We start from the raw sequence: 15051 nt of genomic DNA, 5'->3' as shown, positions 1-15051 counted from the left end.
ACTCAGTTTACAAAAATGCCTGTGCAACAATTCTCACTGCATGTGGATGTTGCTGTATTCCTGTCGTGAGAACTCCTGCAACACTGGATTGATCCTGTCACTACAGAGGTCATGTACCAGTTGATAACAGATGATAAAGGCAACGATTACAGACTGGGACTGAAGTGTGATGCACTGATGTTGTAAGAAGTACACAGCTGAACTGTAGAGAAACAGCTTTCTGACAAAATGTGTTTTTAATTTACTTTACATTGTTTAACTACGGAAAATGTGTGGGTTATGCCTAAAAGTCCACATCAGGAAACGGAAACATTTAAATGAACAAATTCTGACAAGCAGATTCTGTCTAGCCAGAATTATTCCAGAAGCTTGCTGGTGGAAATGTCACAGTGAGTGTGTCTATTTACAGTGAAAGACAGTTCAATGTGCAAACATCCCACTGTGATCTCCTCCCAGTTCCCCAATGTTAGTGCATCCCTGTCCTTTTCCAGAAGTAATCCAGTGCACCTCCCAAGAAATCCACTCCTTGCCTGTTCCTAGTGAAAGTAAACGGTAAGTAACGATTCTTGCAGGCACACACTTCCTTCACGATCCTGCAGCTACTACCAGGCTTAATGCAATACTCCAGCACTGACTGTCACCTGACCACACCGTTAAGTAGCATTGCTCAAGATGGTGGATGATAAGAAGCAGCTGGACACCAAATCAGTCGGATGCACCCGGCGCCTATCTTCCTGAAGTGCAAACTTCTGTAAACAACACACCACGGGACGCAGAGGAAGAAAAAGGAGAGGAAAACACAATAACAAAAACAGTGAGGACTGTCCGACCATGACAGGAAATGAAACTTGCCAAGGGATATTTAACCAAATAGTAGTGTGGGTGCATGTCTGTATTTGAGCCTGAATGTAAATGTGACCATGTGTGGATTAGAGATAATGTAAAATTGTGCACCGAATTCTTGTTTTTTAAAGTCATTAAAGATGTATGCTGTACAATCACTCTACTCTGTAAAAAACAGTTGAAAAGCAGTTAAAAGACAAAAATTAATGATTCATGCCCATGATGCATGGAAGCAAACCTGTGACCACAACTGAAGGTCCAAAAGTACCTGCAGTCAGTACAGGGAGAGGTCAAAATTCAGTTGACTCTGACAACATTTAAATGTTTACTGGTAAATTTCACTAGTGCATCTCTCATCAAATGAGAGATGAGAAATTTAGTGTCAAAATTCAGAAATGAAAGTGAGAGATACACCTAAGCAAAACCACTTTTTCTTTAAAAGAACACGAAACTGAGCTCGGTGAGCCTTTTGCTACAACAGAGCAGGGCTTCTGTCCAACACAGGAAACCAACCAGCAGCAAAGGTGTGGTAAGATGTGCCACAAAACTCTAGATGGATGACATTCCAATGATCAAAGTTGGATAACGATAAAAGCTGAAACTAAAAGCATGTGTAACAATAGAAATTCACTTGAGCAGAATCGGTTTCTTTTCAAAGGAACATTAAACTGAGCTCACTAATCCTTTCATATCATTACAGCAGAGCTTCTCTCCAACACTGGTGAGTACAGATGATCACGACTGAATTGTTTGGAAGTCCAAATGTGGATCCTCCTGCAGAGACAAACAAGTTTATAACTAAATCTCTAATCTCAGGGTCATCTAGGGCTATCAGGTTTTCTTCAACAACAGCAGAGTCTTTACAAACGTTGGTAAGTGAACTCATGACACTCACTTTCACAGCACTTTGTTCATTCATATTGTTTTGAATAGATATTGGGTCATATAGCCACAGACCCACTATAGAAACAGTTTTGTCATTTCTCAGGAGTTTGGAGGTGAATCTTCATAGTCTGGATTGCAATCTGACTACTTTTTTCATTGAATACTTACTGTTTTATATTTCTTTTACCTCTTAAAAGAAAAACTACCTGCAAACCATAAAGGTTGTAAAGGTTTTCTCATTTTCCCAAAAGTTGATTCTGTTCATCTGGATGTAGCGTTTTCAGTGGGAGAAACATTTCGTCACTCAAGTGAGTTCTTCAGTGTCAGCTGACTGCAGGTTTCCCCAATCTTATAAACACTATGTTTGCATAATGACTGAAACCAGCCCACTGAAGGAACAATGGACTGGGAGGTCAGTTCCTTGATCATCAATATGCAAATTCTCATGACCATTGATCAACAACCACTGATCAAAGCTCATTAATCAAAGCCCACTGATCAATGGCCATGAGTACCATTCACAGAGAGTTGGGGAATGGCGGCAATCACAGCATTGTAAGATGGCGAAAGATGTACCTTTAGGCCCCCTCCTCGATTCAGAGATGGTCTTTCCCTTTTCACGTAAATGGCCTCCTTGACTCCGTGCTCAAACCAGCGTTCCTCCCTGTCCAGGATGAGCACATCCTCTTCTTTGAAAGAGTGTCCACTGGCCTGTAGGTGAGACTAGACTGTGGAGTCATGGCCTGACAAGGTAGCTCTTCTGTGTTGTGTCATCCGTAAGATGTAAGATGCTGTAGCAAGAAAACAGACATCTCATCTTTGACAGCAGATACTTGAAATGGTTGGTAACCCAGTAAAGACTTCAATGGGGAGAGACCGGTAGCAGTGGAAGTTATGAAGTATGTATTTATGATACAAGACAGTTTGGAGCTTAAGTGGACTGGTTGAAAGAGGTAAGACACCGAAGGGCAGCTTATGCCTCTTGGTTAGCTTTATCCCCTTACCTGTTGGTCTGGGAATAGAAACCAGAAGAGAGACTAACCTGAGCTCTTAGTGCTGCACAGAACTCATTCCAGACAGTTGGAATTAAAGTCCATGATCAAAGACAATGTTCAAGGGGATTCCACACAGCTAGAAGACATGAGCAGTAATGAAGCGGCAGTTTCTAAAGCTGAGGGGATCCTCAGAACAGCAACAAAATGGACAGCTTTGTAGAATTTGCCAATAATAGAGTTACCTGAGGAAGGAGTTAGACCAGTGTTAAAATCCAAGGCTGACCGGGTGTAGGAAGAGGTCTGAGCAATCCTGTAGGAGTTAAGCTGGAGGACCTATTTTGGGCAAAAACATAGCAGGCAGTAACATATTATTATACTTTCTTTACTAGGGATGACCACCAAAACAGATGGTGATAGTACGTTTTTTCCCCAGCATGATATGCAATTTAAGCAGTATCTGTCCAAAGTATTACTTGAGGGTGGACCTTTGAAGCCACATAGAGATTGTTGGGTCGATCGTTTCTAGGATCTGGCTTAGCCCACTGAACATCTTGTTCTTTTACTATTGCTTTGCAGCTCAACCAGATAGGATATTTTAGAGTTGCAAGACCAGTAGGTTGTACTTTGCTGACTAATGACTAGGAAGCCCTGAGTCATAGACTGTCTTCCTAAAGTCATCCTAAAGCCTACTATCCAGTGCTACCGATCTACATTCTCCACTAATGCCACCTTGCAATCTGCTGTGTCTTTCATATTGCATAAGATGTTGTCCACATGTGTGCACCTTCCTCCACTCTTGCATGTTACCCTTTGTTCCTCCCTCTTCTTATATGTGTTAACCACAACTATTTCCATCCTTTTCACAAAATCTGCCAATATCTGTCCTTCTTTTTTTTAGGTCATTAATACCATACATACCCAACACCACCTCATCACCTCTGTTTCCTTCATGCCAATTAAAGTTTGATCCAATCACCACTCTCCCCCACTGGGGACACTCTCTGCCACTTCATCCAAGATGCTCCAGAATTCTTCTTTCTCTTCAAACTGACATCCAGTTTTCAGGAATTTGCACAGACAACATCCATGTGGTGGAATTAAGGCACGACGGGACCACAGATCCATGTTTTGAGCTATCTTTATTTAACATTTGCATCACACCACCACAACCCCCCTGAGTCCCCGTGTTTTTAACTAGGCGGGCGTGATTAAGGATGGCATGCAGGTGCGTTCACCCTCCCTGCACGCCACCGCAGACCACGCCCCACCACAATCCAACATCACCCCTTAAATTTCTAGCTTCAACCTTGATATTATCTGACACCTATGGCTGGTCTTTTTATCAAACAGATGTAAGACTAAAAAAAACAACAACTGTGTGATACTGAGTGTTTAGAGCAGTCTGAAGTTTGAATGTTGGGCTCAAAGGAATTACTTTCAAATACACTGACCACTTTATTCGCTTAATTATTAGTATTTGAGCCTTTGGTCATGTTTAGCATAAACATACACAAGTGGAAAGAACAAGAACTTGTGACAGGAAAGAAGGAAAAGCAGAATAGGTCCACTCAAAACAGAATTAATACTGAATTTAAAATAAAATCATTTTCTCTTCTTTCTCACTCAGAGTGCCGACATGTCTGCTGCCAGCTGTCTTCTATCTGAAGATCAGTTTCTGTGCTCCATCTGTCTGGATGTCTTCACTGATCCAGTCTCCACACCATGTGGACACAACTTCTGCAAAAACTGCATCAGTCGACACTGGGATATCAGTGAGAGGTGTCAATGTCCTGTGTGTAAAAAGGCCTTTCAGACCAGACCTGAGCTGCACATCAACACTTTTGTCTCTGAGATGGTCTCTCAATTCAGACGGAAAGTCAGCAGCAGCAGCTCAGAGCAACAAGCTGCCAAACCAGGAGAAGTTCCCTGTGACATCTGCACTGGAACCAAACTGAAGGCCCTGAAGTCCTGCCTGGTGTGTCTGGCCTCCTACTGTCAGACTCACCTGGAGCCTCATCTGACAGCTTCACGGCTGAAAAGACATCAGCTGATTGATCCTGAGGAGAACCTGGAAAGTAGGATATGTGTGAAACATGATCAACCTCTGGAGCTGTTCTGTAAGACTGATCAGACATGTGTCTGCATGCTCTGCTCTGTTATAGACCACAATACTCATGAGTTTGTTCCTCTGAGAGAAGAATATGAAGGAAAGAAGGCAGAACTGGGGAAGACTGAGACTGAAATTCAACGGATGATCACGAAGAGACGAATGAAGATTTGGAAGATCAAAGAGTCAGTGAAGATGAGCAAAGATGCTGCAGACAGAGAGAAAGCAGAAGGTGTTCAGGTCTTCACTGCTCTGAGGAAGACTCTCAGGAGATGTTTGAAAAAGTTCATAAAGGAGATTGAAGAGAAACAGGAAACAACAGAGAAACAGGCTGAAGTTTTCATCACAGATCTGGAACAGGAAATCTCTGAGCTGATGAAGAGAAGCTCTGAGGTGGAGCAGCTCTCACGCTCTAAAGACCACCTCCACCTCCTCCAAAGATTCTCATCCCTGAAAGCTGCTCCAGCCACCAAGGACTGGACAGAGGTCAGTATCCATCCACCATCACATGAGGGGACTGTGGTGAGAGCTGTGGGTCGGCTGAAGGAGACACTCAATGAAGACATGAAGAAGCTGTTTGAGGCTGAGCTGAAGAGGGTCCAGCAGTATGCAGTGGATGTGACTCTTGATCCTGATACAGCACATCCTTATCTCATCCTGTCTGATGATGGAAAACAAGTACACTGTGGTGAAGAGGAGAATGATCGTCCAGACAACCCAGAGAGATTTTCTGTGGAGCGTCTTGTTTTAGGAAAGCAGAGTTTCTCTTCAGGCAGATTTTACTTTGAGGTTCAGGTTAAAGAAAAGCCTGACTGGGTTTTAGGAGTGGCCAGAGAGTCAGTCAACAGGAAGGAAGTCATCACACCGAGTCCTGTAAATGGTCTCTGGACAGTAGGAGCATATGAAAACATTTGTGGAGCTCTTGAAAATCCTACAGTCCCACTCTCTCTTCAGCGTGGTTCTGAGAAGGTGGGGGTGTTTGTGGATTATGAGGAGGGTCTGGTCTCCTTTCATGATGTAGATGATGCAGATGTGATCTACTCCTTTACTGGCTGGTCCTTCACTGAGAAACTCTACCCATTGTTCTGTCCCAAAGTTAATGTTGATAATGATGATGAGAACAGTTGTGGTAAAAAAATGAAACCTCTGATCATCTGTCCTGTCAATCAGTCAGTCTGATAGTTTACCATGTGGAAATTGGACCATATACAGAGTCATCTAAACCTTTCAGCGGACACAGAAAAGAAGTCATAAAAAACATAACTGAGAAAACTGCAGCTGCTGATCATGATCATGATATACAGTTAGAAGCTGCAGATTAATCCAGTAAGCTGAGTCGAGTCAGTTGAGTTTTTGTTAAACTGTTTTCAAGTTGAAAAAAATGATTACAATATAACAAAATAGAAACTCTCCTTTTCTTTTGCTTCAGTGTTCAAAGGCACAGACATTAAAGCATATACTGTACACATGTTTGAGGAAACATGTTAATATTTTATTCTTTTCATTCACCTTTTCTTAAATATCAAAATCAGGATTTCTGAAAATATTTTTTTAATATGTACACTATGCTTTTTCAGAATACAATAAATACAATTCTAAACTTTTATTTCTTCTTTGATGATAATCAGCCGGTGAACTTCAGCCTTTTTACCTCTGAAGTGACAGCAAGACCAGTTCTTTTAGAAAGACCCACATTTGCGCCAGTAGCATGAAAACTGTCATACATGTCATAAATACATTTGGAAAATGCAATTTTTTAGTTACATCTAGCTGGCTAAGTTTTCATTATTTTTTCTCTCTGATGTTCAGCTTGTATTAAGACGACAAAAATGCAGCACTTTAAGTGAAAATGCAGCAGAGGGTGCTCTTAGCCAGGCCCACTCTGTTCTTTATTTAAAACATTTAAATCATTGTGTGTGTTTGATTAGTGATTATTCAGCTCATCAGAGCTGCTTCAGTGTTTCACTCTGTTTTTTCTTTATTCCAGTTTACTGTGCAGCACATGTTGGCTTTATTTTGGAATTATTTTCTCTTCTCCTCTAAGACATCTTTGAACTAGTTTTTGTGTTTGTCATGGTTCATGTCCTAGTTCTATATTGGTGTTTCTTCAGCTCAGTTTTCCGCAGTATAGTCTCTGTGTCTTTCAGCCTTCCCAGTCACAAACCCATGACTGTCTGTTTTCTCCCTAGTCCCAGTGTCAAGCCCATGTGTCTTAGTCATGCTCTCAGTGTTTGTACTTCCTGCTTTGTTAATCTTCCATCTCATGTGTATTCTGTTCAGTTTTGCTTCCCCTGCATCGTCATTCAGTTTAGTGTCAGCTGTGTTCCCACCTGTGGCTTGTTCTCTTGTAGTCCTCTTTGTGTGTATATTGTCTGCATTTCTCTCTGTTGTGTTCTCCCTCATGCTTGTGTCCTCTCTTTCAGTATGTGTTTCATGATATCACAAAAACATGACCGGTCAACTTACAGGTTGATGTAAGAGAACAACCACAAGTGAGATTGTTCGGCAATCGGCTGAGCCAGCTTCATATTTTGCTGGACCAACTGGACCTGAGAATTAAATAAGTTACTAACTTAAATATTTGAGTTATCAAAATTTCTGTCAGCTGAATATTTTGAATCGTAAACATGGTACAAAAAATACATTTAAAGTTCCATTAATGTAACCGTTTTGCACCCCCCACCAACCCCTGTTTTTTCCCTTTTACTTTCACTTCCACCAGTCCTGATCTGTGACAGCAGAGATAAGGCTGGTTGGGGGGGAAGGTCTGAAACTGCTCAATTGCAGCTGTTTCACAGTAGCAAGTGTCGTTAAGTAAATAAACGAGAAATAGACCGGACTTCAAGAATCAAGAGACTCAGAAAAAAAAGACAACAAAATAGAAACAATCCTATTGTGTGTCAAACACTTCCTTTGCTTCTTCATTCAACGTGTAGAATTGCAGCTCTGCACCTAGGCTGCCACAATCTGTAGAATGAAGAAAGTGCATGCATGGTTTGCTGGCTTTGCAGCTGCTGTGACGGGCTGATAGAGAGCAGCCAGACTTCTGTGTCTAAAGATTAATTATCAGCTGTGTTGTTCACTGTGAGAGCCTAAAACACAGTCCTGAGCTGAGACATTGTCACATATTTATTTGCTCTTAAAGTTGAAACTAAGTAAAGGTAAGTTTCCTTCTTTGCTGTAAAGGTAAGTTTCCTTCTTTGCTTCTTTGTGCAAGAAAAACCAGAGGGCAACACAGGGTCACAGCTGACCCTGTGGACTCATTTAATGAGCAGTTGAAAACTTCTCCGTTTAACCAGGCTTTTATTAAATTCAAATTCAAATTCAAATTTTATTTGTCACACACACACAAACATACACAGTATGACATGGGGGTGAAATGCTTGTAGCTGTACAATGCCCGACCATTAAATGACAGAAAAAAAAAAAGTTTTACAGTATTTACAATTTATAGGTTACTACAAAATTTACAAATTAACTTAGGAATTTACAGTAAAAAATGTGCAAATAGCAGAAAGAGATTATCAAGATTATAAATTATAGGAATTATAGGATTATAGGAAATGTGTGGTGGTGCGTGTGGTGATGTTATGTGTGTGAGAGTCCAGTCTTATAGTGATGTGTGTGGGAGAGTCCAGTCCTACACCTGGTTCAGGGCCCGAATAGCCTGGGGGAAAAAGCTCCTCCTCATTCTTTCTGTTTTGGCCTTAAGGGAGCGGAAGCGCTTCCCAGACCTCAACAGTGAGAAGAGTCCATTGTTGGGATGGGAGAGGTCCATCATAATCTTCCTAGCTTTGGACTTGCACCGCTTGGTGTAGATGGACAGCAGGTCAATGAACTCTGATTGAATGATGCGTTCGGTTGAGCGCACCACTCTTTGCAGATCTCGTCTGTCCTGCTTGGTGCTGTTCCCAAACCAGGCGCAGATGTTTGCCGTCAGGACGCTCTCGATGGTGCAGGAGTAAAAGTTCTTGAGCACCTTCAGTGGCAGATGGAAGTCTCTAAGTCTTCTGAGGAAGAAGAGACGCTCACGGGCTTTCTTAACCAGGGTGTTGATGTGGCAGGACCATGACAGGTCCTAAGTGATGTGGACACCCAGGTATCGGAAACTGTCCACTCTCTCCACTGGCGTGCCACTGATGATGAGGGACTTGTAATTCCTCGCCTGCTTTGTGGTGAAGTCCACAATCAGCTCCTTAGTCTTGCTGACGTTTAGGAGGAGGTTATTCTCCTGGCACCAGGTCTCCAGGTTCCTAATCTCCTCCAGGTAGGCCGTCTCGATGTTGTCGGAGATCATTATTGCTTTAAAGCCTGTTTTTATCCTAATTTTAACACATTTGTATTGCTATTAACTGTGTTTTAATTTTTGATTTTATTTTATTGAGATTATTTCTAGTTTTTACTTACATTAAGAAATGTTTTAAAGGGCTGCAGAGGATATAGATATTATGGTCCTGGGTCTCTTACCCAGCGTTCTGTGTTTTTTGAGCTTTGAAGTTTTATTTAGATATCTTTAGATTGTTTCTTAACCTCTTAAGCCCCAACGCCCCCTGATACGGGGGCAAAAGGCAGGAGATCAGCTAGGCTTGGGGCTTAAGAGGTTAACTTTACACTTCATGTAATATTCCTAAGCTTTATTCAGCTTTACGTTTCTTATTTATCACCTTGTATATTTAACAGTAAAATACTGGCAGCAGGCTGAATATTGTACTCAACAATAAAAATCTTAGAAATATGGTATCTAACCACATATTTTGTTTGCATGGCAATACTGTGGCCTCCTGTCAGGGTTCCTGGGTCGGTGACCCAGTGCTTTCCGTTTTGTTCATGTTCAGTTTATTTTGCCACTGCCTGTTTCATTTCCTGTTTGTTCCTGTGTCACCTCGTCTCGTGCCATTAGCCAGATTATGTTCAGCTGTGTACTCACCGGTCTCTCATTATCATCCTCATCAGTCTGTGTATTTAAGTCTTCTGTTTCTACTCGTTCTTTGTCGTGTCATTGATGTTCGTGTGATGTTGTCCTCCCCGTGTTCTCTCCGTTCAGTCAGCCATTCAGTGTTCCAGCCAGTCAGTGTCCGTTCACCCTCTGTTCCTCCACTCCTTATAATAAACCTTCACCAGTCTTCACCTACCTGTGAGTCCTGCGTTTGGGTTCCTTCTTCCTCGCCTCCACACAACGCCTGACACCTCCAGTAACATTGTGAGGAATCTTGGAGTCCTTTTTGACCAGGATGTGTCCTCTAGTGTGCATGTTTATCACTTATGTATGGCTGCTTTCTTGCATTTGCATAATATCTCAAAAATGACAAGGCCGACCCAAAAAAAACCTTTCTAAAACTGGAATAAAAACTAAAATCTTCAATTGTGTAATTACATTCAACTTTCATTTAACAGGCGAGTGAAAAAAGAAAGGATTTTCAGTTTTTTCCATAAACTCAGTGAGCTTTTACCCAGAAAACACTGATGTTTCTGCACAAAATTGTTATATGGTTCCTCTTTGCACAGTTCAGCTTTAGGCTGCATTTCTTAATAAAGCTGCTGATTGTGATATTGTACAATGACTTCTGAAGTACATCTAAGGCCATGAGGCTCTGTCAGTCACAATAGCGTGATGGTTTTGAATGCAATACCTCCTAAGGACTGAAAGGTCACGCACATTCAGCAGTGGTTTCCTTGCTTGACCTTTATGCACAGTGATTTCTCCCTGAATCTCTTCACAATGTTATGTACGATAGATGATGAGAGAAACAATGTTTTTATATTGAAAGATGGGCATCATTGTCTAAATTTGTTTATGTTTAAGAAATAAAACACACTCAAGTGCATTATGTGCACTGAGAGTAAATACATTTTGTATACCTGAATCTGGTGACTCAGCAGCCATACTGGTTGATCCTGACATAAAAAAAAAAAACATGCAAAAAGCAACAGAGACTTTGGTACCAAAATATCAAAGAGAAACTAACATGGTGAATGTAAAAACCACTGTATGAAATTCTTTGTTAGAGTTCTTGATAGGACAGGAACACAACTTGTGTTCCTTGGTATAAAACAGACTTACAGACTAAAGCAGATTATGGTCTGGAAGGATCAGAATCAGAAACTAAATAAAATCCATAGATTTAATTAAAACTCAATTTAAAATAAAATCATTTTCTTGTCTTTCTCACTCAGAGTGCAGACATGTCTGCTGCCAGCTGTCTTCTATCTGAAGATCAGTTTCTGTGCTCCATCTGTCTGGATGTCTTCACTGATCCAGTCTCCACACCATGTGGACACAACTTCTGCAAAAACTGCATCAGTCGACACTGGGATATCAGTGAGAGGTGTCAGTGTCCCGTGTGTAAAAAGGTGTTTGAGACCAGACCTGAGCTGCACATCAACAGTTTCGACTCTGAGATGGTTTCTCAGTTCAGACGTGAAGCTCAGCAGAAAGTCAGCAGCAGCAGCTCAGAGCAACAAGCTGCCAAACCAGGAGAAGTTCCCTGTGACATCTGCACTGGAACCAAACTGAAGGCCCTGAAGTCCTGCCTGGTGTGTCTGGCCTCCTACTGTCAGACTCACCTGGAGCCTCATCTGACAGCTTCACGGCTGAAAAGACATCAGCTGATTGATCCTGAGGAGAACCTGGAAAGTAGGATATGTGTGAAACATGATAAACCTCTGGAGCTGTTCTGTAAGACCGATCAGACATGTGTCTGCATGCTCTGCTCTGTTATAGACCACAATACTCATGAGTTTGTTCCTCTGAGAGAAGAATATGAAGGAAAGAAGGCAGAGCTGGGGGAGACTGAGGCTGTAACTCAACAGATTATCCAGAAAAGACGACTGAAGATTCAGGAAATCAAAGAGTCAGTGAAGATGAGCAAATATGCTGCAGACAGAGAGAAAGCAGAAGGTGTTCAGGTCTTCACTGCTCTGAAGGAGTCTGTTGACAGAAGCCTGAACGAGCTCATAAAGGAGATTGAAGAGAAACAGGAAACAACAGAGAAACAGGCTGAAGTTTTCATCACAGATCTGGAACAGGAAATCTCTGAGCTGATGAAGAGAAGCTCTGAGGTGGAGCAGCTCTCACACTCTAAAGACCACCTCCACCTCCTCCAAAGCTTCTCATCCCTGAAAGCTGCTCCAGCCACCAAGGACTGGACAGAGGTCAGTATCCATTCAACATCATATGAGGGGACTGTGGTGAGAGCTGTGGGTCGGCTGAATGCAACACTTGATGAAGAGTTTGAAGACTTCTTTGAGGCTGAGCTGAAGAGGGTCCAGCAGTATGCAGTGGATGTGACTCTTGATCCTGATACAGCACATCCTTTTCTCATCCTGTCTGATGATGGAAAACAAGTACACTTTGATCAAGAGGAGAATGATCTTCCAGACAACCCAGAGAGATTTTCTAAATTTGGCATTGTTTTAGGAAAGCAGAGTTTCTCTTCAGGCAGATTTTACTTTGAGGTTCAGGTTAAAGCGAAAACCTTATGGATGTTAGGAGTGGCCAGAGAGTCAGTCAACAGGAAGGAAGAATTCACATTTGACTGGACTCCCAAGAAAGGTTACTGGTGTGTTTTTAAGGGAGATGAAAATTTTTGTGTAGCTCTTAAGGACCCTCCAGTCCGTGTTTCTTTTCAGTCTTATCCTGAGAAGGTGGGGGGGTTTGTGGATTATGAAGAGGGTCTGGTCTCATTTCATGATGTAGAGCATGCAACGCTTATCTACTCCTTTACTGGCTGTTCCTTCACTGAGAAACTCTACTCATTGTTCTTTCCCGGATTTTATGATGACGGTAAAATCAGTCCACCCCTGATCATCTGTCCTGTGATGGGTGATGGTGACAACTGATCTATCAGTCAGTCTGTCTTTTCCAAGGGGAAATTTAATCAATTACAGGTTAATTTCAGCATTTAAACCAACTCAGAGAAGAAGTCCTAACAATAGAACTGACCAAACCGCACCTGTTGATCAAAACCACGTGACATAGTTAGAAGCTACAGAAAAAGCTAGTAAGCGGAACTTTAGTTGATTGTTTTTTGAAATTGTTATAAATATATAATCAATCTGAGGAATTTTATATTAAAAAAAACCTTTCTTTAATTTTCTTTTAGAGTTAGGGTCTGGTTTCCTTTCATGATGTAGATGATGCAGCTCTTATCTACTCCTTTACTGGCTACTCCTTTACTGAGAAACTCTACCCATTCTTCTTTCCCGGTGTCGATGATTATGGTGGTGGTGGTAGCTGTTTCTCTGATCATCTTTTCTGTCAGTCAACCAGTCTGATTAATCTGTAATTGGATCAATTACAGATTAATCTCAACGTGTAAACAAACACAGAGGAGAAGTGACCAAACTACACCAGTTGATGTGGTTAGAAGCTGCAGAGCAAGGCAGTAATCTGAAATTTCGTTGATTTATTTTATTAGACTGTTTTCAAGTTGAAAAAAAAAATTTTTTTTTCCTGAAGTCCAGCCTGAGGAGGTAGACACTCTACAGGGTGGGCCATTTATATGGATACACCGTAATAAAATGGGAATGGTTGGTGATATTAAAGTCCTGTTTGTGGCACATTAGTATATGTGAGGGGGCAAACTCCTCAAGATGGGTGGTGAACATGGTGGCCATTTAGAAGTCGGCCATCTTGGATACAACTTTTGTTTTTTCAATAGGAAGAGGGCCATGTGACACATCAAACTTATTGGTAATGTCACAAGAAAAACAATGGTGTGCTTGGGTTCAACCTAACTTTATTCTTTCATGAGTTATTTACAAGTTTTTTCGAATTGGTGATATGTTGTGGGGAACAAAGACCAAACGGCTTAATTTATTAAAACGAGGAGAAAACGATCACCTTTAAGGTGTCGCGGATAAATACAACCACATAAAATGATCCGATCAAGACAAAAAACTGGTATTTTGTAAATATAATAATAAACGTCAATGTACTATGTAATTGTGTAACTTTATTAGCAGCGTAGTCCTGTGGGATAAAACAAATTATTTCACTGTTAATTATTATCTGTATTATCATTGTATTAATTAACCTTGCATTAAGTCATTATCATTGCATTAGAACCACATAACAAGCATTGCATTAAAGCATTTATTGAAGCTATTGATATTACATTAAAGTCTGTATTTCAGGTGTTAGCATAATCACATAATAATCTTTCATTGCAGGTGCAACTATAATCATTTTATACACATTGCATTTTGGTGCTTTTAAAGAGTTGAAGCTCAGTCAGTTAATTGATGGTCAGAAGCTTCGTCCGGCGCGATGTCCGGCCGATCTATTGAGTAAAGTGACTTAGAGCTATGGAAAGGTTGCTTACACGCTTACAAAACACTTATACCATATTATTCAGTATGATCATTTGTTCATTTATGTTTTTATTAAGCTTTAAGTAGGGCCATTTGATTAAAACATTTATTCGATATATTACATATATACTTTCAGTTAGGTTAGTACACATATGAGAGTGGCCTCTGTCTGGTTGGGAGCTTTAGTAGGCGAGGTGAGAGGTGAAACAGAGTGCGTTTGAGGTCGGGACACACATACACACACATCGTAGGTAGATTCATTTCTTCAGACATTCAGACATATTTTGCAAGCTTGCAACTGCATTTTGTGCCTGCATAAGTGATAGTTTGTTGTAGGACATGCTCTGAGGTTTCGGAGATAAGCGAGGGTAAGATGAGCTACCGGATGCGCCTGGTGTGGAGACGAAGAGAATGTTCTTTTCAAATGTGTCAAAAGTCGTTACCAGAACATTTGTGGTTTTGAAACTTATGCATGTATTGTATCTGCTTGACGCATGAGGGGGCGTCATAAATATTACCCTGATGTTATAAAAACAACTGCTTGTGTATTATTGGGCGGAGATCTACAGCTGATGTTTTGCAGTGTACTTCTCCCCACACGTGTGTTCATTAAAATCATCGTTTGACCTAACCCTCCTGGACCAGTGTTGTGATTTGGATTCCTCCTGTATCCCTCCTCAATATTTGAATCCGTAACACATCCTCCTCTCTGCCGCTTAATGCTCCCTGGTCGCTATGGTAACGTGTAAATATTTATTTCAAAATAAGACACATCTACAACAAGGGAAAGACCCAGGGAAACCAAGTTAACGATAAAAACCCTGAAAACCATAAATTTCACACCGGAGCCTCAACTCTCGTACCAAACAACTCACGGACCGCTGCTGTACAGAACCTCTGATGTCCAGA

At 41.2% G+C, this 15051-nt stretch overlaps 1 protein-coding gene and 1 long non-coding RNA gene across 6 annotated transcripts; one reads left to right on the top strand and one right to left on the bottom strand.

Annotated features, from left to right (window-relative positions):
• Nucleotides 1-214: 214 nt before the first annotated feature.
• LOC146491465 (uncharacterized) lies at nt 215-4382 on the bottom strand. Its single transcript, XR_014872399.1, has 3 exons — nt 2966-4382; nt 2771-2859; nt 215-2519 (listed from the first exon to the last, which is right to left on the bottom strand). It is a non-coding gene; the product is annotated as an uncharacterized LOC146491465 (long non-coding RNA).
• On the top strand, nt 301-14773 carry LOC146491464 (E3 ubiquitin-protein ligase TRIM21-like). Of its 5 annotated transcripts, none has more exons than XM_085151567.1 (3): nt 301-1715; nt 4351-4798; nt 4886-9360. In XM_085151567.1, exons 1-3 carry the CDS (start codon nt 1575-1577, stop codon nt 6007-6009), a joined length of 1713 nt encoding a protein of 570 aa, XP_085007693.1. In that variant the 5' UTR covers nt 301-1574; the 3' UTR covers nt 6010-9360. The 5 variants fall into 5 exon arrangements, 3 of the variants coding, with proteins under 3 accessions (XP_085007693.1, XP_085007692.1, XP_085007691.1); XR_014872396.1 differs by adding an exon at nt 11005-11125 and having other exon boundaries at nt 398-1715; nt 4351-7991; XR_014872397.1 differs by adding an exon at nt 11005-11118 and having other exon boundaries at nt 398-1715; nt 4351-9097.
• Nucleotides 14774-15051: the final 278 nt, after the last annotated feature.

Source organism: Neolamprologus multifasciatus, chromosome 23 (genome assembly GCF_963576455.1).
Source record: "Neolamprologus multifasciatus chromosome 23, fNeoMul1.2, whole genome shotgun sequence".
In the NCBI taxonomy this organism is placed as follows: Eukaryota; Metazoa; Chordata; class Actinopteri; order Cichliformes; family Cichlidae; genus Neolamprologus; species Neolamprologus multifasciatus.
The sequence above is the reverse complement of the archived record's forward strand: the minus strand, read 5'-3'. Positions and strand labels throughout refer to the sequence as shown.